Here is a 25,220-nt window from a genome sequence, read left to right as displayed (position 1 = left end):
ATGCCAAAACAATCACGGGCACAGCACCAGGAATGAGTTCAGTGGCAGGCCAGCTTGACAGCTGCCGAAACACCAGAACAGGCGGATCATGAACACCAACAACACGCTCTATATATTATGTTCCAACGAGATGCTGAGATGCCGGAACAATCCCAGGCACAGTGCAAGAAATAAGTTCAGTGGCAGGCCAGCTTGAGAGCTGCCGAAACACCCGGAGTATGCGGATCATCAACGCCAAGAACACACTCATTAATATGGTGTCCCAGCGAGCTGCTGAGATGCCGGAACATGCTAACCATCAGTGGCAGCTATTTGCTAAATATAAGCGGATCATTGACGCCAACAACCCGCAGTAAAAAAAATGAAAATGCCCCCAAAATGTGCCTTTATGCATTGGAATAACTTGCTGGTTTATTGTGAAGTTATGTTCTCCACACTGGAGCACCCACCACTTCTCTACTTCTTCTCTGTTGCACACAGTGTTTCCTGTATGAAAAGTAGGTGTATGAGAGTTGGATCAAAAGAAGGTCAGTGCTCTGGAGGGGAGCATGAACTTCAATATAAAACTATAACATAAAGTAAAGCTCATTATTGGTTATATTGAGTCATTGGCAATATGCATTTTAAACTAAAGACTTGTCTGAATAGCCTTTAGAAAGTTCATTCTACTCCTGTCTCTGGTTAAGTCCTGAACGGCGACATTTTTTAATTAAATAACTTTTTTGGTATATTCAAATGATGCTCAGGGAGCAAAGGAGACGTTCCCTCTGTGCTCAGAGCACAGCTTCGACAGAGCTTGAATGCCACCTCGTATGCTGTTCCTACACATCCCCTGAGAAGTCATGGTCTCCTCTTCCCTGACGTTGTGTTCAGTGGGCTCAAAATCATGCGCTGTCGACTCTGCCTCATTAGGTTTTGGCAGAGCCAACAGTTTATGCTCAGTCGGCCATCTTTATTCTTTTCCTACACGAGCGTACTACACCTGCTGTACTCTCGTGTAGGAATATAATAAAGATGAATGGCAGAGCATGCCGGAGTCATGCGTATATTGATATGCTTGACTATTAATTTTGAATTCTGCTATGGTATTCCAGTCAGAGCTTTGACTTCTTTGTGTTTCTCCAGCCATTCAGATGATGGCTGTGTCTTTCTGTTGCCCCTTAAAGATAGATGACTGAAAATTTTGTGGAACAGTATGTGTAGTCTCCAAGTTGTTCTTTTTCTGAGGTAGCAAACCATAAATTACACACCCTCAATTTATTTTTTGGTGTTGTCGGACAAAAAGGTAAAAGGCCAAATGAATTAACTAATCGTTATACAATTCATAAGCCCAAAGGGCATTACAAGAAATGGGCTGCATCCCATATTCTAGTATTCCTCCATTGATCAGGGCTCGTTCACATCTGCACCCGGGACTCCGTTCTTCAGGTTTCCGTTTTCTGCACAAAACTGGGCAGGAGACGGAAACCTGTCAGCATCTTTCAAACCCATTCATTTGAATGGGTTTGAAAAGTGTCCGGCCGTGAGTGCCAGAGCGTTTTATGCTCTCCGTGGCGAAACCGTGTTTTGTTTTTTTGTTTTTTTTCAAACCGGACACAGAGTCGGACATGCAGTACTTAGTGTTTAAAAAAAAAAATGGTTTTGCCGCGGAGAGCATAAACCGCTCACGGCTAGACTCGGCCAGACAGGTTTCCGTCTTCTGCATGCAGAAGACGGAAACCTGATAACAGAGTCCAGACGCTGGTGTGAACCCAGCGTCAATCAGGTTAGATTTAAAAATGTAGGTCTGTCTAAACAGTTAGGTATGGTGCTCTCACATGGCCATACATGGGGTATGTCATACAAATTCACTATAGCCAGGGCTGTGGAGTCAAAAACCGTGAACATAAGCGTTATAATATAAGTTATGTTGTTAAAGAAATGTTTCCTTCTCCACTTATTACCCTGTTCGCCTCTTCCTTATATTCACTGTTTACATAGTCAGTCTCTTTGTTCACTTTGCACAGAAACTCTATGGCAAGATGAGGGGGAGGCTGATAATTGATGTATTGCTTCATTTTGTGCAGTGGTAGATTATTTTACAACATAGAAGAGTTAAAAAGGATTCCTGCAGCTATCGGTGTATGTTCTTCAGCCACTACCTCCTACCCTTCCAATATCGATAGAATATGTAAAAATTAACTTAGCTTGATAAGTTGAGAAGGAAATTTTATTTTGTAGATAAGATATATTACAAAGTCTCTTATATTCATCCTACAGATCAGCCGCACTGGCTGCCGGGTCTGTGCTGTTTCATACAGCTGGGACCCGGCAGCATTGCCTATAATCAGAGATGACTCTGATTTACAGGCTTTTAACCACTCAGATGCTGTGGACTTTCTATTTCATATTTGGTAATGGGTGTCCCATTATCATGGCAACTGGTAGCCTTCTCCCAGCCCTGCCTGACTTTTTAATGGCATGCATTTGTATGACATCTGAGTGCCTTACTTCGTGCAGTATTTACAATAGGTAGGGAGTTCTATTCTTATAAAGCAGGATAGGATCTGCTCTATAACTATTGAAATGAAACAGAACAGCAGAATTCCCCTCTGAGTTTGCACCCCAAGACTCTTCAATCGTGGACATAAAGCCTGAGTTCTTTGCTCAGCCAAAATCCAATTTCACCATGAATGATCACATTAGTTTATAAGGATATGAGGTTTAAAAGGATCACATTAGTTTATGTTTAATTTCAAAGGTATTTATTGAATTCTAGCAAAAATACATCAGAAAGGCAAAAAAAACCCTCAAAACACTATTTGAAACATTCCTGAGAGTAAAACATACATATTATAATACAAAGATATAATGACTAATCCAAAGTGATAAGTCCTACAGGATAATGGGGATAAAACGTAAATAACAAAAAAATAAATAAATAAATTTGGTACACCATGCAAAAAAAAAAAAAGTAAAACAAAATAGCTAAAATAAAAAAAAAATTAGCCACCCTTAGGGTCAGTTCACACGTGAACTGCCCGCGCGGGTTTTGACACCGAGAGAGCCGCGTCGAGCCGCCTCTCTCTCTTGTCAAAACCCGCCTGCCGCGACCATCGCGGTCGCGGCTTTCCCCTCCGCTGTCGGCTCAAATGAATGAGCCGACATAGGAGGGAGCTGCCAGGGGCGGAAGGTAGATAGGGCAGGTCGCTTCTTTTCTCCGCTAGCGGAAAAAAAAGCCCGGCGGTCTACATAGACCACCATTGTAAAGGGGGCAGATTTTGAAGCAAAATCCGCTGTCAAAATCCGCCCCTTTGCCCACGTGTGAACTAGCCCTAAAATAGACTCTTTCCTTATATAAAAAGTAATGATTTTTTTTTGCCATTGCACCTCACAAAATATGTAATAAAATGATCAAAAAATCATATATAGCCCAAAATGGTACCAATAAAAAGTACACCTTGTCCCTGCAAGTAGCCCTGTCAACGGAAAATTAAAAATGCTACACCTCTTAGAAGATGGCTCTGCAAAAACAATTGATTTCTTCCCCAAATGGATTTTTATTCTAAAGTCAATGGGAGCCGTTTTGGCAGGCGGATTCCGTGTCAAAATCTGCTACCAAAACCTCTGTGTGAACTAGCTCTAAAAAGGCACAAAGTAGTCAACTTACTAGGGGCAACATGGTGGCCCAATGGTTAGCACTGCAGTCTTGCAGCGCTGGAGTCCTAGTTTCAAATCCCACCAGGAACAACATCTGCAAGGAGTTTGTATGTTCTCGCTGTATTTGCGTGGATTTCCTCCCATTCATAAAAAAGACATTGATAGGAAAAAAAAATGGACATTGGGAGCTCTATATAGGGATCGCAATCTACATAAAAGAAAAAAAAGGAGTCAAATTACTGTTTGAATAAAAAGTGCTCAAAATGTTGGACATTCCCCAAAATAGTATGAATAAAAACTACAACAACAAAAAAAAAGACTAGTGTCAGAGTTTGTAGACTAAAATGTTATAAAAACTTCTGTTGTAGCATCCATAGGTCTCCAGCATGATTTTGCTGATAAAGGTGAATTACACCGAAATGTTCATTATTGAATATCTTGTTCATCATATACTTCACTGGCTTTCTGTGGTGCTATATATTAGTAAAACTACCACACTTTCGAAACACATCAAATATGGAGTGCCATGATCATTTTGCTGTATCAGAGAAGATATCACTGCCTGACTTCTGCTGTGTAATATTGTGTGCCCCATAGCTAAACCCGAAACCTCTACTGTACTATGGCAATTGATGTATGGAAGGGATTGAAGGGCCATACATGCCCTAATATTGGTTTGGGAGGCATTATGGAGTTATACTGCATTGCGAGAAACAACCCATGAAATTGTGTGATGCTACTGTATGTTTGAAAGAAAGCAGCTATGTTTTTATAAACATAGGCAACATCTATAAAACATCTCCTCTTATTGGGGCAACACGGTGGCTCAGTGGTTAGCACTGCAGCCCTGGAGTCCTGGGTTCGAATCCCGCCAGGAACAACATCTGCAAGGAGTTTGTATTTTCTCCCCGTGTTTGCGTGAATTTCCTCCCACTCTGCAAAGACATACTGATAGAAAAAAAATGTACATTGTGATCCATATATCTACATTCTACATTAAAAAAAATAAAATACAAATCTGTTATTGAGCCTCTTGTAGCCAGGATCTGATAGGATCCTAATGTTAAAGGGGTTGTCCCATCTCAAGGAACCTATCTATACTGCTAGCTTATGCGAATTTAAGACTTTTCCTAAATACATTGCTTATGCAAAACTGGTTTGTTTGGCCGTTATCTGAGATAATTCACTTCATTGTTTACACTACATTTCCATAACCACGGACCTGGGGATGATCGTATCTCTCTGCCCAGGACAAGTGACGTAGCTCCCTGCTCTCAGGAGGGGAGGGGGATTTGAGTGCTCGTAGCAGCTTGTATTTCTGAGTTGTTTATCTCTCTCTTCCAGTTATCAAGTCTGCTAATTGAAAGGGAGTCTATTACCTTTGTATGTAACACAGACCTAAAACGGAGTTTATTGCAAGCTGACCCTTGGTCCTGTAGCATGTAAGTTTGGGATTCTCATCACCTAACAAATCCAGCTCTGCTACATCAGCTTTATATTGTGCATCTTCCAGTGATACTGGGCTAATTTATTTACAACCATCCCTTATTACTGACTGCAAACATGTACTGCTATGAAGAGAGCTAACAGAGCTGGCTTTGTCTGGGAGACAGCAAGTGAAACCTCGCCCACCAATTCACCGAAAAAAAACAGAAAGTGAACAGAGCATATAACCTGCAAGTTGGTGTACAGACAAGTTGGGAATACCCCTTTAAGGGCATTAAAGTTTGCGACGGGAATTTAAAATCTCCCCTTTTGCAGACAACGTATTTTTAAATCGCATATCTCTTCACACCACCCTCCCTAATTTACCGCTCGTCCTGCAGGCTTATAGTAATTTTTCTGGATGTAAGGTGAACCCCTCAAAAACTGAGGGCTTCCTCTAAATATTCCGCGAGATTTCCTAGCCTTCCTCCGTAGAAATTACAACTTACGGGGGCGAACTTCCTCTCTTCGCTGTCTGGGAATCCAGATATCCTTTTCCTTTGCGACCCTCTATTCTGCTAACTACCCACGGCTGTTCCATGAATTTGAGAGTCTTTTGGGTGGCTATGGCAGTATACACTAAATGGGTTGAGATTGAAATGCACCCTAATGTGCTATTTTGGGTTGGCTCCTCCCTCCCTCCTACTTGCTTGGCCACATCCGTTTGACTAGATCTATTTGGTTTTCCTGCTGTTAGATTTTCTCTGATATCCCCGCGCTCTTTGATGGTGTCCATTTTGTATAGAGTTTCTCTTCCGCTATGGTCAAGGTGTAGTCTGAGGCGGGCCTCTTACGAATTGCTGACATGGTTGACCCCATGATATTGGAGCTCAGACCCTACGATCAATTTGGCTTTCCCGACCACTGAGTGTCTACACTACTCCCAGATGGTTCACTTTGTCCACTCTCTCCTTGAGTCTCCCAGGGTCTCTCTCCCCATTGCCTTTGAGAAGGTTTGCCGTGCGGGCATGAGTACTACGGGCCTCATCTACTTGATTTATCAGCTTCTTTCCCCCCAGGCTACTGACTCTCCCATTTATCTCCCTTATATGTCTAGATGGGAGGAGGCAGTGGGTAAATCTATATCCCTGGAACAGTGGCAGATTGTGTGGTCTCGTGCTCACAAGTCTTCCCAGTGTGTGACCTTCAGGGAGACCCAGTGCAAACTGTTGATGCACTGGTATCACACCTCTGAACTCCTTCATGCTTTGAATCCAGCAATCCCCTCGGATTGTTTGTGTTGCAGTACTGGTGTGGGCACCCTGTATCACATCTTTTGGACATGTCCTCTCATCTTGGGCTTCTAGAGGGAGCTGGAGGTTTTGATGGATGCTCATCTCTTACAAGGGGTCCTTCTTGACCCTTTCACATACTTTCTTAACCTCCCTCCTAGACACCAGACCCTCATTGCCAGGGACTGAAAGAGTGTGACCCCTCTGTCTGGCCCGAGCTCTTGACTAGAATAAAGGATGTGAGAAGTCTTGAATTCCTGACGACTAGCCTAAAAGGGTTTTGCCATTTTCAGACCAATATTGAGAGACCAATGTTATTGTTTGTACAATAAAAAGATATACAATTTTCCAATATACTTTCTGTATCTATTCCTCACAGTTTTCTAGATCTCTGCTTGCTGTCATTCATTCTGTTACTTCTAGAGGATAAAACTCTGACTATGGTCATGTGATTTACGGTCCATGGTCATGTGATTTACAGTCCATAGTCATGTGATTTACGGCCCATGGTCATGTGATGAGCACACAGATGCCGCTCGTTATAGTCACAGCACAGTAATCGGACATCAGCCTGGTAATCAGCAGTGCACCTGTGTCCTCATCACATGACCATGGACCGTAAATCACATGACCATGGACCCTAAATCATATGACCATGGTCAGACGTTTATCTACTAGAAGTAACAGAATGAATGACAGCAGCAGAGATCTAGAAAACCGTAAGGAATAGATACAGAAAGTATATTGGAAAATTGTATATCCTTTTATTGTACAAACAATAACATTTTTTTTTTTCTCCTCGTTGTTCTATCTCTGTACTTTGTTTAAAAAGTAAAACTTAGCAATAAAAATTAGTGTTAAAGAAAAAAAAATCTTGTAAGGAAATGAAGCAATTGAAATTTTTTTTTCAATGACCTCTCATTTACTTTTGTTGTTGACTTACATAAGGTATCATGCTGCAGAAATTCAGGTTAACTTCTCTACATCTGTATGCACCCATCTTGCTAAGAACGAGTGTTGTACTAGAGGGAAGTCTGAAAAAACAAAGTTATGGGGGTCAGTATATGGCAATGCAAAAAAATATGTTTTGTGAAGTGAGTGTTGTGTGTGTGTGTGTGTGTGTGTGTGTGTGTGTTTTTTTTTTTTTGTTTTTTTTTGCTTTTAACTTTTTTCATTAAATTTGGTATCACCATGATTGTACTGATACGTAGAATAAGTGAATGTATTTCTGGCTCTCCAGTACATCATATGGAACGTTAAATGCTCTGCGTAGAAAGTATGATTTGTCCGGCAGAAAACAAGTAATGGCTTTTTGAAGGTGGTGAGGAAAACCAAAAATAAAAAAATTACTGGGGTGGGAAGGGGTTAAAGTGGTTGTGCTGTTATAGACACTTATTCCCTATCCACAGAACAGGGGATAAGTGTCTGATTGCTGGGAGCCCATACATTGAGTCTAGTGATCAGGAGAATGGGGTACCCAAAGTCCCCCTAAAACCTCTTTGTGAATGGAACAGCAGTGCTCTTGCGTAACTGCCGCTCCATTCACTTCAATGTGGCTGCCAGGACTGTGTCCCTGCCATCGTCCACAGTCCTGCATGGAGTTTGTATGTTCTACCTGTATTTGTGGGTTTCCTCTGGGTACTCAAATTTAGATTGTCTGTCACTGTACCATATAGAGCTCACAATTCCTGGTACTATTTAAGGAAGTAAAATAAATAACTGGTGTATTCCCCAAGGGCATGAGGGTATGTTCCCAATCACAAAAGCAAGCTGGTATCTTGAATACACCTGAACCGCAGGTGTATAGTAAATCTAAAAGTTTAGGGTTTGTTTTTTTTTTAATTTTGATTTACACTTTTCTCAGTGTTAACTGGTATTACAAGTAGAATTTCCCCCTTTAAAACTTTATGATCTTTGCTTTTACTGCCATCTAGTGGTAAGAGCTGTGTACAAATTTGAGTTTTTTTTTTTTTGTTTTTTTTTCCTCCCCTCCCTCTCCAATCTAGTGCTTAGTGATGTGACCAATAGATGCAAGTGTTTAATTCACAAATTACACCCATTTGTTCTCGGTGAGAAGTCTAGTTATACTTCGAGAATACACTTGTGACTTTCTTTTATGTGGACATGTTTTCATGTTTGGTTGAAAAAATAATATGGTAATTTTGAGTGCTACCTGATACTCCATCAAATACGGTTTGTGGCTTTATCCTTCTGACAATTTCCTGCTAGGGCATCAATAAGAGGGTGCAACACATAGCAGTTAGTGGGTGCATTTGCATCTTATATGCTTATATAGGCAGCAGCAGCAGGAGCTGCAGAGTTCAGATCTGTCCGTCTACATCCATCACCTTCTTTTGATTAGGTCATCTCCTGATATTCTATTGATAGTCAAACTGTATAGTGTCTATGGCTTGTCCATGTTGTCCTAAAGGCTCAGTTTCCACGGAGTAACGCGCCACACATTCAGACACCTATACAGTGTCAGTGTCAGAGTGTGAGCATTCAAAACAGATCCCATTCACTTCAATGTGTGCCGGCTTACAGGCGCTACACATTGAAATCATAGGGAGGCTTTTTAACCCATTGATTTCAATTTGCAGCGCCTGTAAACCGATCTGCTTTGAGCGCTCACATTCTGACACCTGTATACATGTCTGAATGCGTGACACATTACTCCGTGGGAACGGAGCCAAAGAGTTTCCACATTCCTTGCATGTGGCTCCTTAAAGTGTTCGTGGCTGGAGGTACTTTTGTGTATCTGCAGCAACTGTAGAAGTGAGATCTGATTGATCATCTTTATTGTGCGAATATTAAAGTAAAGAAATTGTTTTGCTGATCTTTTTAACAGATTTTTTACCTTTTGTTTTACAGACACCAAAGATGCTGACTCGAAAGATAAAACTCTGGGACATCAATGCTCACATAACATGTCGTTTGTGCAATGGATATCTCATAGATGCTACTACTGTGACGGAGTGCTTACATACCTGTATGTATTACTTATTACAACAGTTAGATCATGTAAATCATTTGTGTAGGGGGAAATGGACAGAAATGATAAAAAAAAAAACTATACCAGATTTTGTACCTTTTAGCGATTCCTCACAAGAACACCATATTTTAATTCTATAGCGTTCCCCACCCTTCTCTGTACCCCCTTAGTCTAGTAAGAGCACAAGAGGCATTTCTCTCTGATAAGATATATTAAATGTGTAATAATCTGCTGAACTATTAATTTATATTTAGTGTGAAACCATAGTGCCTGTTTAAGTATTGAAGCTTAGTAAGAGCCACACATTCTGCCTGGTAGGCATTGGATTAATTGAAGTTTACTGTGTGAATATGTTTGCACATATTCTGTTTTCCTAACATGCCAAAGTGGATTTACAAGTCTGCTAAAGTATCCATGAAATGCCTCTCTGTAGATTTATATCCGCATGTGAATCAATCTATTATGAAGAGGGGTACGTAATAGAATATATTGCTTAAGATAATGTCTCTTTTTATGCTGATAAACCGTGAAAAGATGTCTCCAAATTCCATTGATGTAAGGGATTTTTTTCCCACCATAAAATGGCCACTAATGTGAGGATTGATTTTCTTTTGACCTTCTTAGCAATCTGCTGAGTATTAAAGGGGTTTTTCGGGCAAAAAAATCTTATTACACCTCCCTCCTTGTCTCCCTAGCTAAACTACACTAAACTGTACTGCCCTAGTTATGCTAAGCTAGGCTATCCTGCCCACTGATAGCCCCCCTTCCCATCCCATAGCATCATACTTACCTAGCTTCCAATGTGGGAGACGGCTCCTCTTCTCCCCTTCACTGTGCGCAGCCTGGAGACGCTGCGGACAGAACCGAATGAACTGTTAGGTATCCGCTGTAGAAATGGATTACCATCTCTACTGTCTCACGTCCAGACTGCGCAGGCGCTGGAAGAAAAGAGGGATATGGGTAATTTTATCCCCAGTGATATAGGCAATTTTACATTTTTTTAATTGATGTAAATTAGAAGTTAGGTGGGGGGAGGGTAGAATTTGCGTTTATCCTGGACAACCCCTTTGAGTCTGGTAACTGAAACCTCAGTAGAAAGCTCTTCTTGCAGGGAAAGCATTAGACGTTTGTACCATGCTCTTCTATTGATTTGGGCAACCGTGTAATATATCTTCTAATTCCATCTTCTTTGTTAGGCCCACTTCATATCTGCGCATGGGTTTTTGTTTGGGTGTCCGCTTGGGACCCCCCCCCCCCCCCCCGAATGGAAAATCCGCATAAAAAAATGGTTACCTTAAGAAACCCGCAGACCCCTCAGACTATAATGCTTGCACTTGAACACATATGTGAATTGGGCCTAAGTGAGCAACAAATTGTAGATCATAGCAGCTGTAGGTACTAGGCTTACACATATGGGTCTTGTGATGCAGTCTTTGAAGTAAAAAACATGAGTGGATATGTCCTCTCAGTTTATGATCTATACCTGGTTTTGGTGACAGAAGCTGCTGTAAAAAAACAACCTAAAGTAAATAAGGAAATCGCCCAAAATGAGCATCAGCGTGACAATTGATGTTACTACTGTCATTACTACTGGTTCGTGGTGATACTCTTTCACAAAAACAAACAAAAAAAAACAATGCACCTAAATAGAGGTGTTTGGCTTGCTGAAAAATTTGGCATGCAGTTATGTCTCAGGCAGATATGCATATAATTATGTCTGGTCTTATTAGAAACTGGGTCTTTCCTCAAGAGGGCATAAATGTCCTTCCCTATCACAAGACTCTTGCAGAATACTTTTGGTGTACCTCTTAGTGAGAGCTTTTTGACTGCTAATATGTCTCTACAAGCTCAACAGACTATAGGTAAAAAAGGGGAATAGGGAAAAACACAGCCCACTCACGGTAATTCCAATGATAGCAAATGTCTAAAATTACACCGTTAATCCAGGATAAGAGATGCACGAACTTGAAAGCCCCATCGGCTTGAGACGAGATGAACAGACGTGAAGTGATGTCCAGCAGTCAATCATATCCAATATTAAAACGTAACTTTTAATCAAAGAGACATCTTACAAAAGTTGTTTAAAAACGAGGGAGATCCTCATTTAACCCCTTCCCAACATCCGCTCTACTAATACGGCGGATGCCGGGTGTTTATAGAGGACCTTTCATGGATTTGGGCACATGCGGTGTTATATACCGCTGGAAAGCCGACAGTGCGCTGAATTCAGCGCACTTTCGGCTTTCCCGATCTGTGCCCCGGGTGAAAAGCTACTGGTACCGTAGCTCTTCACTGTCAGAAGAACGTTTCTGACACTCTATCAAGAACGTCCTTCTTCCCAGCAGCACCTATAGCGCCGTACTGTGTGAGCGGGGAGGAACTGCTCACAGTACTCGTCAATAGACGAGTATAATCAGGAGGGGAGGGGGCGTTCCTCCCCGCTCACACGGTACAGTACAGTACAGATCGGGAAAGCCGACAGTGCACTGAATTCAGTGCACTCTCGGCTTTCCAGCGGGTATATAACACCACATGTGCCCAAATCAGTGAAAGGTCCTCTTTAACTATGGCGGCCGCCATAGCCGGCGGATGTCTACTGTTTATACAGTAGACATCCAGTGCTAATTCCCCTGTCGGTGCCCGCACTGATCAGGGACATTAACCCCTCCGGTCAGCTTTGACCAAGGCGCCATTTTTCCTGTGATCGCTGGCACCTGGAGTAAGCTCCGAGGCTGGCGTCACGCTGCTATGACAGCCGGGAGCCTTGTGAAGGCTACCCAGCCTGTCATTTTATTGCAGGCTACCTAGCGTAGCGCCGGTATTTTGCAATGCAGTGATCAGACCCTCTGGGGTTCAAGACTGTGGCTGCACAGTGAACACTGTAAAACCGAAGCCCATAAGAAAGTCGCTCAAATGCATTTTTTTTCTTCAAATCCACCCCATTCTGAATTTTTTTTTCCAGCTTCCCAGTACATTATATAGAATAATTAATGGTGGCATCATGAAGAAAAATTTGTCCCGCAAAGATTAAGACCTCATATGGCTCTGGGAGCAGAGAAATAAAAAAGTCATGGGGTATAGAAGGAGGGGAGTTAAAAACGAAAATCAAAAAATGCCATTGGCGGGAAGGGGTTAATAATAGGCAGCCAGACACTGTGTGCTTGTTCTTGCAAACTGGCATTCTACAAATGCAAACTGGCCGCTTACACAGTATTGTAAGCGGCCATTTTCTCGTGGCCTGTGGGCATTTCGTGCTCTTTGGGGAGGGGGCTACTGTGGAATATTTCATGCTGTGTGGGGAGGGGGCTACTGTGGACCATTTCATGCTGTGTGGGTAGGGGGCTACTGTGGAACATTTCATGTGTGGGGAAGAGGATACTGTGGAACATTTCATGCTGTGTGGGGAGGGGGCTACTGTGGACCATTTCATGCTGTTTGGGGAGGGGGAACTGCTGTGGACCATTTAATGCTGTGTGGGGAGGGGGAACTGCTGTGGACCATTTAATGCTGTGTGGGGAGGGGGCTCCTGTGGACCATTTCATACTGTGTGGGGAGGGGGCTACTGTGGACCATTTCATGCTGTGTGGGTAGGAGGCTACTGTGGATCATCTTATGTTGTGTGGGGAGGGGGCTACTGTGGAACATTTCATGTTGTGTGGGGAAGAGGCTACTGTGGACAATTTCATGCTGTGTGGGCAGGGGGCTATTGTGGATCATTTCATGCTGTGTGGGGAGGGGGCTACTGTGGAGTATACAGGTATAATCCTTTGGGGGGACCACTGTGGGGCAGGTTGTACTGTGTGTGTGTGTGTGTGGGGGGGCACTGCGGGGCACATTGTACTGTCTGTGGGGCCCACTGCGGGGCAGATTGTAGTGTGTGTGGGGGCCACTGTGGGGCAGATTGTAGTGTGTGTGAGTGTGTGTGTGTGCGCGCCACTGCGGGGCAGATTGTACTGAGTACAGACCTTTCAGTACAAGCTCTGTAAAGCCCCATTCACACAACTGTAATTTGTGGATCCACAGAGTTTTAAGGTTAAATTGCCGTGTTGGCACTCCACGATAATTTATTGGGTTTTGGGTTACAGTTTGGGCACTCTGTCTCAAAAAGGTTCGCCATCACTGTTCTATAGCAACTACAAAATTAATCTTTCCAAACCACCGCACTCAACATCTAAATGCCTATGCCCTTAGTTCACATACTTCGCTACTTCGCTCCTTCGCTTCCTTCCCTTTCTCTTGGTCCCCAAAAGCAATCCAATATTTAGGTGTACACCTTTCTGAACGCTCTCTCAGAAACCAGTTTATTAAACTTCCTCCCTATATTTTGCATCCTCCAATCAAACCTCAGATGCTGGGACATGAAAGGCTTTTCATGGATTGGCTGTTTAAAGATATTAAAAATGAATATACTCCCAAAACTCCTCTACCTCTTCCAAATGATCCCTATAGTCCTACTCAAAGAGTTCTTATCTACAGTCCAAAGAACTTTCTCCAAATTTTATTTGGATCTTCAAGCCCTCAAAATTGCTAAATGGGTCATGATTAGGTCCAAAGAGAGAGTAGGACTGGCTATCCCAGACTGTATCCACTATTTCTTGGCTGCGGTCATTGCACACATTCTAAACTAGCATTACTACACCCATGCTAAACTCTGGGTCACCCTAGAGAGGACTCTATGCCCTCTTCCCCTCACTGCTCTTCCGTGGCTTCATAAATGCCATTGGTCGGATAAAACCATTTACGATCTTTCCTACAGACTTTCGGTCAGCTCTCCATTTCCCTTTTCTCTCCCATTCTCCTGGCCATCTAAGAACTCTCCACCTCTTCCCTGATCCTCTATACTGAACTGACAACTACAGATATAGGAGAACTCCCCATGCACTGGCAATACATGCAACTACATTATTTCTACACCTCTTTAAAGATCCATGTTGGAGATATAATACAGATCTTGGGTACGATGTGCATTTGGTGGAAGTTCCCTCTACTGCATCCCATCTGGAACTATGTCCACGGTGTCCTTGCAATGATTAACTGAAGTGAACTGCAAGACAACCCAGCTCCTCTCCTCCTCTTTATCTTGCCCCATAAGGTAAAAAAACACACCCGTAAACTACTTGGGTTCTTACTCGTAGCAGCCAGATCCATCATAGGTTATGGAAGTCCACCTCCCCTCCCTCCCTGATGTCTTCATTGCAGGAGGTTCTACACATACAGCGTATGAAGTACCTCCTTGCTGAACTAAAAAAAAAAAAAAGACAGCTCACACCAACAAGTTTGGCTCCTCTGGTACAGTTTTTGCTACTCCACCTTCTGATCCACCTTCCCTACTTCTCCTGTCACCGTTAGCCTCCACCCCTACCTTCTCCTAAACCTCCATCCCTTCACCTACAATATAATTCTTTATCTGTTTGTTTTTTAATTACCTATTTGCACCTTTTGCCAATGATTGAGAGGTGACACTCATCCATTTCTTAGATATGTGGTTGAGTTTAAGTTGCTATCATGTGGTATAGATCTGCTGCGTCAGAACCTCGTCCCACTCTCCCTTTTCCCCTGCCTTAATATCTGTTTCTTCACATGTCTCCTTATGTATCTTTGCTGCACCCTTTCTCCTCCTCAACCCTATTTTTGATTTATATTGTTTTGTTTTTGGTCTCAACTGTTACTTTTACTATGAAAGCTTAATAAAATCTTTAATATTTATTTATTTATTTATTTAATGTTGTAACTTTAATAGTGTAAAATCACTTTTCTCCAAATAGTTGGACCTTGCAAGTGCACCCTCCTTATTTTAAAGCAACAAAGCAACTCCAATTTATTCTCCTTCCCTATTGTTTGGTGACTTTGCTACCATGGAGTGACAGTCCCTTAAAGTGACTGTGATTATCACTATCATACAGCTGGCACATGGTATGAAAGCCTTTGAAACCAGCATTCACTGGATAGATTGTAAAGGCTCGGAGTTCTGCTTCTTTATTACAATAAGTTGATTCATGTTAAGACTCCATCTCCATCTATCAGCTGCATCTATTATTGTAATGGATCAGCTGAAAATGTTTGTCACAATGTACACTTCACTGTGTAAGTGTTATTATATTGTAAAATAGGAGGATAATAGCTATCCCCACACAGCATTAAATGGTCCACAGATTATATTATCTATTTAATTCTGGGTTTGGAAGCAGGAGAGAGTGATTGATTGAGATTACCCCACAAAGCACAAAGAAATTTAGACAATCCCTGACCATATGCCCTATTAAAAATTGCAGATGAACTGCAGACTCAGCTTGACATGATCGACCAGGAAAGCAATTGTTAAATATTATATATTTACAATATTCTCTAGCAGACACTCTACTGACATCATAGTCTTATATTCTTGGAACATGGGTGCGGTTAGTGTACACTATTTTAAAAATCTCCTTACATAGCTACAAGATGGAAGGTAACACCCACTCTCATGAATATAAATGAGTAAGAAATACACATGTCTGGGTCTGTCTTTGGGAAGACCAGGGGAAGACCAGGAGGTCTGTCTTTGGGAACACCAGGGTGGGTGGTCCAGGCAGATGGACATCCATGGACGTCGTAACCAGCCCAAGTCCACCAACCAGATGACAAGCATGAACCAAGCTGTAACTACAAGATATCCAGATGATTTAACTTCTCTGAAGATGTAAGCTATTGACAATTGACTGATATTTGTGTTATTTGGACATTTTCCCTGTTCCTGTGTTTTCCTTCAAGATATTAATAAACCTCTACACTGATTTATAACAAGCTGACTTCTTCCTATCGTGGACAAGGCCAGGTCCGGATATTTAACAGTGGACACAAGTCTCACCGGCAAATACAAGATATTTAACAGCAATTCCATAGTTTACCATTATATGAAATGGTTTTTGGCAACAGGAGCATTCTGCCAAGCCCAGGGGGATAAAAACAAAATCCTATGAAATATTTGTTTCTATACAGAACCACAAGAAAACTATTCTTCAATTAGTAGGGTGGAGATGAATCTATAAGTTATTAATGGAAATTAGAAGCCCAATATACTGTAGCTTTGTGGGTTAACTGATATAAGCATATCCCTGATTTATTCTTCCTGGGATTTGCCATAGTTATGACCTATACATAATATAGGCCATCGGTATCTGATGTGTGGAGGTCTGACACCTAGCTCCTGCACCGAACAGCTTAACTGGGTACCTCCAGGCATTGGAGATATGGAGCCCAAAAGCAGCTTTGCTGCTATTCAATAGGCTTGGAGCTACAGCTTCATCCACTCTATATAGATACTGCTAGGGGAACTGCAGCTCTGAGCTGTATACTTGAGCTTCTTCCAGCTCCTTCAAGCACTATAGCTTCCAGTATCTAGAGGCAGCTGGATCATCTAATTGGTGTGGATCCAGGTATTGATGATCTATGTTGTGGAGAGCCAGAGGCATAGTTTTTAAACCTAAACATTACTGCCTCTTGAAAACCTTAATTCTTGACATCCCCCATAACTGTATGATGGATACCGAGCTTCAAACTTGACATCTGCAACAGGAGCTGCAAGCTGAGCAGATGTCATAGTCATAGGGTCTTGGCAGAGACCAGGTGGCAGTGCCTGAGTTTTGAGGAATCCTCAATCGCAGGCACTTAACCCCTCAGGTGCAGCGGTCACATCTGACCACAACACCCGAGAGGTTATTTTGCTTTCACACGAATGACTCCTGCACTTTAAGATTGCGGAAGCTATTTGATTGCTATTGCAACTGGTAGCACTCTGAAGGCAATAGTCTATAACTATTGAGGCCTGCCTGTTAAAGGTGTTGTCCAGGAACTTCAGATCTTGGGAAGGAGACGGGTGAAATTAAAGGAAATACCGGTGTTGGGTCCAACACATGCCATGCCTTTGCCAGCGGAAGTCCTGTTGCACACATCACCGCTGAGGCCAATCAATCAAATGGCCACAGGAAAGGAACTATCGGCATATGTGAGTGACTTCACCAGTTCCTTAGTAATCACCGGCAGGACCTGCAGCCCCATATATTCCATGCAGGCTTTCTTCTGCATCCATCGGCTATAACTGACAGTTCTTCACTGTCATCAATAGCTAGGTGGTAGAACTAAGAAGTCTACATCAAATAGATCCGACTCCTAATGTGTTAGCTCACTGAACTTTTTCTTGATCTTTGTTTTTTTTTTTCTTTTTTGTTGTGATTGGATTGATAAATCAACACCATAGATTTTAAATATAGAGTTGAGATTTTCAAGTTTTGGCAACATCACCCAGCCTTTCAAGCTATTAAAATATAAAGGTATCCATTGAGGTGACTGCTGTAATGGAAATTAAAATACCATTTATTTATTTGCTCCATCCCCTTCCTTCCAAATTAGCGTTTAAAAAGGTGGACGTACCCCATATTAGTAATGATATTTGTAAATTGCTTCAGTAATTTTTCAATAAGTCCTTTTTTTATTCATATGCTAATTCGCTTCTCTTTGCACCCTGGAAGTCTGTTCGTGCACTGTCTCCTGTGTATACAGCACAGGCTGCTGCTGACTCTTCCCTGCTCTCATACATTGTACACAGCAGGGAGAGGAGAGCTGGCTGACATCTTCCTGTGCACCAAGAAGCTAATTAGCATATGAATAAAAACAGACTTCATGAAACGCTACTGAGGTAATTTACATACAAAAGGTACATGTGGAATAGCCTTTCTAAAGGCTATGTAAGGATGTGATTAGTTAAAAATGACTTTTCCCAATGATAGAGCCGCTTTAAAAATTCAGAGAGAAAATTCCTGCAAGTAGGACATTTCACTCCTCATATTTCAGATGGAAAGAGTGTAGAAAACCTGGCGGAACCCATTAGACTGTGGTCCGTGGGTATTCACGGGTAATCACTTTTTCAGCAGATTAGGTTTCCGTTCTTCCGGTTCCCAAGCAGACACGAAGAAACACAACCATTTTTATTATACAGTAAATACTGTAAATAAACTCCAAAACTAGCATTGCTTTTTCCATTCCCCACCCCCTCCCTATTTCTAAATTGTCCCGCAACTTTGATGTCTGTTGATTGGGGGCGGGGGATATGTTTTTACTCCTTGGAAAATGGAGACCCAAAATTGAAAAGTGGCCTTAAAGTGACACTAAACCATAAGCTAGAATAAAAACAAAATATGCAGGTTATAGTTAATCTCTGTATCTTCATCTCTAGCTCTGAGCAGTTTAGCAGAAACCTTGCAGACATAGATTGGGCAGGTAGAGTTTCCTGCCTCTGTTTAGTATCTGCTTCTAGCACTAGTAAGACATGTCAGGAAGTTTGATAAATGCCAAGGACCGTAAACAAACGACCGCACTTCACCCGTTTCAGTTAGAGTAGCTTCATACAGGTTTATTTAGGTTCACAACACAACGGGTTTCGGGTCTTATGACCCTTTTTCAAGTGAACAAGAACTTCTGCTGGTTACAAGTAGATTTGCTTCAGCAACAGTCTCTATTACAGCACTAATAGGTATGTTACCTAGATTTCTTGGGAGCCTAAAGGGGTTATCTGGTTTATAAGATTGATAGCCTAGGAAGAATTGACCTGGGTGTTGTACCCCAGCAGATCACTGGTACAGAGGCAACGTGGGAGAGCTACGCACTCACCCTTCACGCTCTATAGTGGTGAGTGTAACTACTGCAAACGTCAGTGGGGCAGCACTTTATTACCTGCACTCGCTGCTATAGTTTGTGTGGCGAGTGAGCAGTGCAGCTCTCCCTCGGTACCTGTGGTCTGACTCAGTACCTGTGGTTCCTGGTGTCAGACCCCCGCAGTTCTAATATTAATGGCCTATCCTAAGGGGTTGTGCTCACGACCATTATTAATGTCCATTGCTGTCTTCCATCATAGGATGACAGCAATGAAGGGGGGGGGGGGGGGGGGCAGGAAGAGATCTTTCTGCAGTGTGTGGATGGGTTTAGCTAGTTTTCCATTGATTTTGCAGGTACTGTAAAACACAGCGGTTTTAGCCTTTCTGCTGCTGCAAAATCGCAGCTATTTGGCTAATATGACCATGCTTGCATGTGGTGCAGTCAAGTGAGATAGCATTAGGTTGAATCTGGCTTAAAAGTGTAGTGTCTGACTTGTCACAAGTAGAGGTACAGCTCTTTTGTTTCAGTTGCAAACATATATTTACTAACCTATTTAGTTGCCATGAGTATCTAAAGGTACTATGTGGTAGATTGGAGTAGTCTACATGAAAAAGGATGTATTTCTGAACAATTAAAGAATCTTGATCGTTTTGGACAGAATATGGATGGAGATGATTTGTAAACTACACAATGCAGGCTGGATTTCATACTGCTCTGTTATTTATAATCCAGATTGGTGTGGCCAGTAGGTGTCACCATTGCTTAGTCGATTTGAGAATCTGCAGCATTTTAAAGTTCTATTTGTTAGAATATACAGATGGTGGAGCAAAGAAAGGAACAATTTTAATTAGACTAGTTTGTTAATTAGGCTTTTGCAGCCTGAAAAAATGGAATTAAAAACAGAAAAATGCATCCAGGCTTTGACTGACTTTATTAATATAAAAAAGGAAGCTGCTAACTTTAGATTGAAAATTATTATTTTTTTAATTTGTCTTTTACAGTTTGTAGAAGTTGTTTGGTGAAATATTTGGAAGAAAATAATACGTGTCCTACCTGTAGGATTGTCATCCATCAGAGCCACCCGCTACAGTATATAGGGTAAGTGAGAGCTATGTAATATAATATTAGTCTTAAGTCATTGCGGTTTACATAATGATTGCTACAAGTCTCCTAAAGCACTTTTAAGTGTTGGAAACGGCATGTATTATTCGTCCTACACTTTAGCGTCAAACTGCAAGTATGTTTTTCTATTTGGTCAAGTGAAGCTACTAAAGTTATTTAAGATGTCAAGGCCTGTGTAATGAAAGTTTCCAGCAAGCTGTGTACAGTAGAGGCCTACACACTACAACAGTACAGCGGTACAGCTGCTATTAGCAATACAGTACTCTCTTCTCTGGTGTTAGCAGCTGCTCTGAGCAATGACCCCCTGTCATCCACATGCACACTACACATCATATAGTTAAAGGGAATGTCTAATCAAATGGTATGTTATTTTAGACCGAACATAGAAATGTACAACAAAAATAAAAGCTGTAAAAACCTTTAGAAACAATATCAATGTCTAGACACAAATATAATTTTCAGTCTGGTTACTAGTTCACGACAGATGTACTGTTTTAGGCTGAGGCACGATGTTGCGGAAATGCAGCTTTTTTTGTTGCAGATTTTGCTTTTTTTTTTTTTTTTTGCCAAAGCCAGGAATGGATTGAGCAAAAGGTAAAAGTATACCTAAGCATTTTGTTATATATTTCCCATTCCTTTTGTAGCCAGGCTTGGCATTGGCTCAAGAAAACGCAACAAAATCTGCAACAACAAAAAAAATCTGCGTTTCCGCAATGTGGGGCCTTAACCTTATGCAGGTACAGTAAGTGTTGTCAGTGTAGGGACTCTGTTCATATCATGTGCAGATTATATAGCTGAGGTAAAAATGGAATTTTTGTATTGCCTCTGTATTGATTACTCCCTTCACTATGAAGATGTGTTATACTGGTCAGGATGCTTTATCCAACACACTGAGACACACCACTGGCAGAGCAATATACATCTTCATGTCAGCAATACAGAGAAATATATATTGCAGTGAGATGTGATGCTCTTTCCATCTCTTCCCTCTCTGCACAAGGAGGGGAGGAGGTGCATGCTCACTGCTGTATTAGCGAATACAGTTGGCTTCGATCTCTAGATTCCAGTACTCAGTGATTGCTTTATGGCAACCTATACAGTGTCTGTTCCAAGTTTGGAACAGCAGCTCTATAGAACATATCATCTCCATAGAGCAAATATATATATATGTTAGCTCGGTATAAGCAGTGGTGTGGACCCAAACAGTCAAGACAGGGACACAAAACTGCAGCAAACTGGTTTATAAAAATAAATAAACCTTGACTTCAGGCACACACGCACAAAAAAATACAGCCTTAACTTCGGCAAAAACAAAATAAAAAAAACCTGCTCGTCTGGGCCACTAGCTAAACAGGATGGATAGCCTAAGTATATGTGTGCCTTACTTCCAGCCACACGAACAACACAGGTGCAATATCGTCTCACCGGACTCAGAGTTACAAGACAGAACCATCCACCTCCTTTCACCTCATGGAACTGACATGTACTGCAGGCTCTGCAGCCTTTTATGGGTCAGTAATGAGCCCAGGATCTACACCAGGGCTGAGGCCTACTCCAGATCCGCCATGGATCACACATATTTCACAAACCTGGGGCTAATATACCTGGACTCCAGCACTTCTGTCTGTCAACTTCTCACACAAAAAAAAAAAAAACACATTGTGACACCTGCTCTTCAAAGGGGTTATTCAGGAAAAGAGAAGTAGTGCTTCCAGCAGCTGGAAAGGTCGTATGGCTAAGTCCCATTCACTTCAGTGTTGTTGAGCTGCAGTGTCAGACATGACATTTGGACTGGTGTGGTGGTGTTTTTTGCAAGAAAACTGCTATGTGGGTTTCATGGTAACCCTGCTTTATGGTGAAAATGGAATCCACTAAAAGGGAGCAGGGATCTTTGAGTATTAAAGTATTGTCTCCTAAAGACAACTGCTGCACATATTTTCTATTTGGGTATACGATGATCTTAGAGAGCTGTCCCTGCTTGAACGAGCCACACAATGATCCAAAAAGGAGAGCTGCTCTGTACAAGTGCCTCCCCTCTAGAGGATTTGAGCTGTTCTTGAATTACATGGATACTTTCATTTGACATTTTAGCAATATATCTAGCTTTTCCTGCAGCAGTAGAAATGCTTTCTTCAGCTAAAGCACCTGATTTCTAAGGGTTCCAGGAGATTGACCCACACCATTGCGCTTACCATGACGCTGGCTACATCCAGTAAGAGGATATGTTTGAGAAAACAACCCTTTTAACAGTCTTATGTGCCGAGTATGAAGTTGGTGTATTGCAGCTTCAGTCAATAGCTGTTTAACAGTGTCTGATCTTAAAGACATGGCTATCAATTTGCTGACTGCTGCAGTACAACTCAGTAACATGTAGCTTTTTATGTCTTATTTCTTGTAGGGCAGGGAATATACACCGCATTATGGAAACATATATTTGTTGGATAATTAGATTCTTAAAGCACCTTGTTTATTGATTTGTTTGAATTTTATTTGAATTATTGATTGGGCTAAAAAAAAAAATCTAATTTGCCTTAATTAAAATCCCTGCTTTGTTTGGCTTCTTCACTTTTCATATGTATGCACTACAATTCAGGCTATAGAATGTAGCGGTTTATAAGCCAACTTTTCATTAGCTAATCCATTGTAATTATAATAATACATTTTATTTATATAGCGCCAACATATTCCGCAGCACTGTACAATTTGTAGGGTTCAAATACAGACAGAAAGATACATAACAAAGAAAGTCATTTCACACAATGGGACTGAGGGAGCTGCTCGCAAGAGCTTACAATCTATGAGGTAGAGGGGGTGACACAAGAGGCAGCAGGGCGGCATTGCTTATACAGAGATCAGACAATTTTGTAATAGAGGTTATGGCATTTCACAAACATAAAACTTTATGAGCCGTCACTAGTCATGTCCTTTAACATGTGGATGGAGCTTGGACATATAAAGTTACCCTGAAAAGACATCATATCATGTGGGGTAATGTGAGAGCAGGGACAGAGGAGGGTTAAATTTTGGGGATTCTAATTATAGTACGGAAGGGTTTACGTTAGAAATTGTGATAGGCCTGTCTGAAAAGATGTGTCTTTTGATTGATACTGTAGAAATTGGGAATTAAGCTGATTGTCCGGGGTAGAGCATTCCAGAGAAGTGGTGCAGCTCGGAGAAGTCTTGTATACGAGCGTGGGAGGTTCTGATAATAGATGATGTAAGTGTTAGATTATTGCGTGAACGGAGAGTATGGGTTGGGTGGTAGACAGAGATGAGGGAGGAAATGTATGGGGGTGCGGCATTATGGAGAGCCTTGTGGATGAGGGTGATAACTTTATATTTTATTCTATAATGAATAGGCAGCCAATGTAGTGACTGGCACAGACCGGAGGCATCGCTGTAGCGTCTAGACTGATAGATGAGCCTGGCCGCTGCATTCAGAATAGATTGTAGAGGGGAGAGTTTAGTAAGGGGAAGACCGATTAGTAAGGAGTTACAGTAGTCAAGGCGAGAATGAATCAGAGAGACAATAAGTGTCTTTAGTGTATCTCTGGTGAGGAAAGGGAGTATTCTGGAGATGTTTTTGAGGTGGAGGTGACATGAGCGTGCAAGTGATTCAATATGAGGGGTGAAGGAAAGGTCTGAGTCAAACATAACCCCGAGGCAGTGGGCATGCTGCTAGGTACTAGATGTTTGACCGCTTGATTTCCAGAGACTCGTTCAAAATTCAGTAAAATCAGTAATTTATTAACTTCTGCTCATTTTGGGTTTAGGAGTCTAGAAGGCCCCCCTTACTCGGTGCTTGACAGCCTTTTCTTTGTCTACATACAGGGAGCATCCAGTCACTGAGCAGAACCTACTGCTAGGCCCTGAAGTCCAGAAAGATTAGAGGTTTAAACTAATAAATGACCAGTTTTGCCCAATCCCACAACTTTATTCCAGTCCGTTCAATTCCTCATGCCCTATGGCATTTTGCTCGCACACTAGACTGCGTTTAACTTGACTGTTCCCCTTTTACATTTCCCCTTTTTGTTTACAGAAAATGTATTGGAAGCAATGAGTTTAGGCCTGCTTCACTTTTGCATCTGGGTTTCCGTTCGGAGGATCCTCTTGGGGACTCCCCGAACGGAAACCTACTCCATTTAAAAAAAGAAGTTACCCACGGGCCCCATAGACTATAATGGGGTCTGCGTGGTTAATTTTTCATGCGGAGAGGGGAACAGAATCCCTGTACGGAGAGCCACCACTGGTGTGATCCCAGCCTAAGACTTGGTATACATTAACTTACCAGTGCATCACATTTGCTTTCTAAACATGGTGGGTCAGACAGTCTTTTTCTTATGCATGGAAAAATGGATTTAGGTTTAGATTTAACTGAAAGCAAGTATAGTGTGTCACTGATTTATTCATATCGTACTGTGTCTGGGAATCTAAGTCACACCCCAAATGTACATATACCTTCATTGTATATGAATAAAACAGCAATTTACATAAAAATGGAGCTCCAAAGCTGAAAACCAAAGGCATATTTTGAAACTGTAGCATCATCTCTACAACATGGTGTGATTTTAGGTTTATAACCAGTTCACTGCTAATATTCACTTTTTAAAGCAAAAAAAATTAAAAATTACGAAAAAAAAAATCACTTTTTTTCTGTTTTATATTTAGACTGTAGATTTTTTTCTTTTTATATATCTTCTGTACACAATTATGGGGGCTGCCAAACTACTTGAGTTTTTCTTCTGCTCTGTGACGCTGGGTTCACACTAGCGCCCGGAGTCCGTACTGAACTTTCAGACCGGGTCCGGCCGTGAGCAGCGGTGAGCGTTTTATGCTCTCCTCCGCAAAACCATTTTTTTTTTTTTTATTTAAAACCGGACACCGAGTACTGCATGTCCGACTCTGTGTCCGATTTTAAAAAAAATGGTTTCGAGGCGGAGAGCATAAAACGCTCACCGGCGCTCACAGCCAGACATCTTTCAAACCCATTCAAATGAATGGGTTAGAAAGAGTCCTGCAGGTTTCCGTCTCCTGCCTCTGTTTTGTGCAGGAAACCGAAACCTGCATGAACGGAGACCGGGCGCAGATGTGAACGAGCCCTTAGCAAAACAAATCCCTAC

General features: G+C 41.8%; 1 protein-coding gene across 1 annotated transcript in view; it reads left to right on the top strand.

Moving 5' to 3' along the window:
- The window catches only part of PCGF3 (polycomb group ring finger 3), a 70,481-nt gene that overhangs the window by 32,618 nt on the left and 12,643 nt on the right, over nucleotides 1-25,220 (top strand). Inside the window, exons 2-3 of the mRNA XM_075280522.1 lie at nucleotides 9,228-9,345; nucleotides 19,980-20,076. Coding sequence (XP_075136623.1) covers nucleotides 9,237-9,345; nucleotides 19,980-20,076 — 206 coding nt within the window. The 5' untranslated portion in view covers nucleotides 9,228-9,236. The remainder of the gene's footprint in view (nucleotides 1-9,227; nucleotides 9,346-19,979; nucleotides 20,077-25,220) is intronic.

The sequence above is a fragment of the Leptodactylus fuscus genome, chromosome 1 (genome assembly GCF_031893055.1).
Source record: "Leptodactylus fuscus isolate aLepFus1 chromosome 1, aLepFus1.hap2, whole genome shotgun sequence".
In the NCBI taxonomy this organism is placed as follows: domain Eukaryota; kingdom Metazoa; phylum Chordata; class Amphibia; order Anura; family Leptodactylidae; genus Leptodactylus; species Leptodactylus fuscus.
Note: the sequence above shows the minus strand (reverse complement) of the source record. Positions and strands in the feature narration are given on the sequence as shown.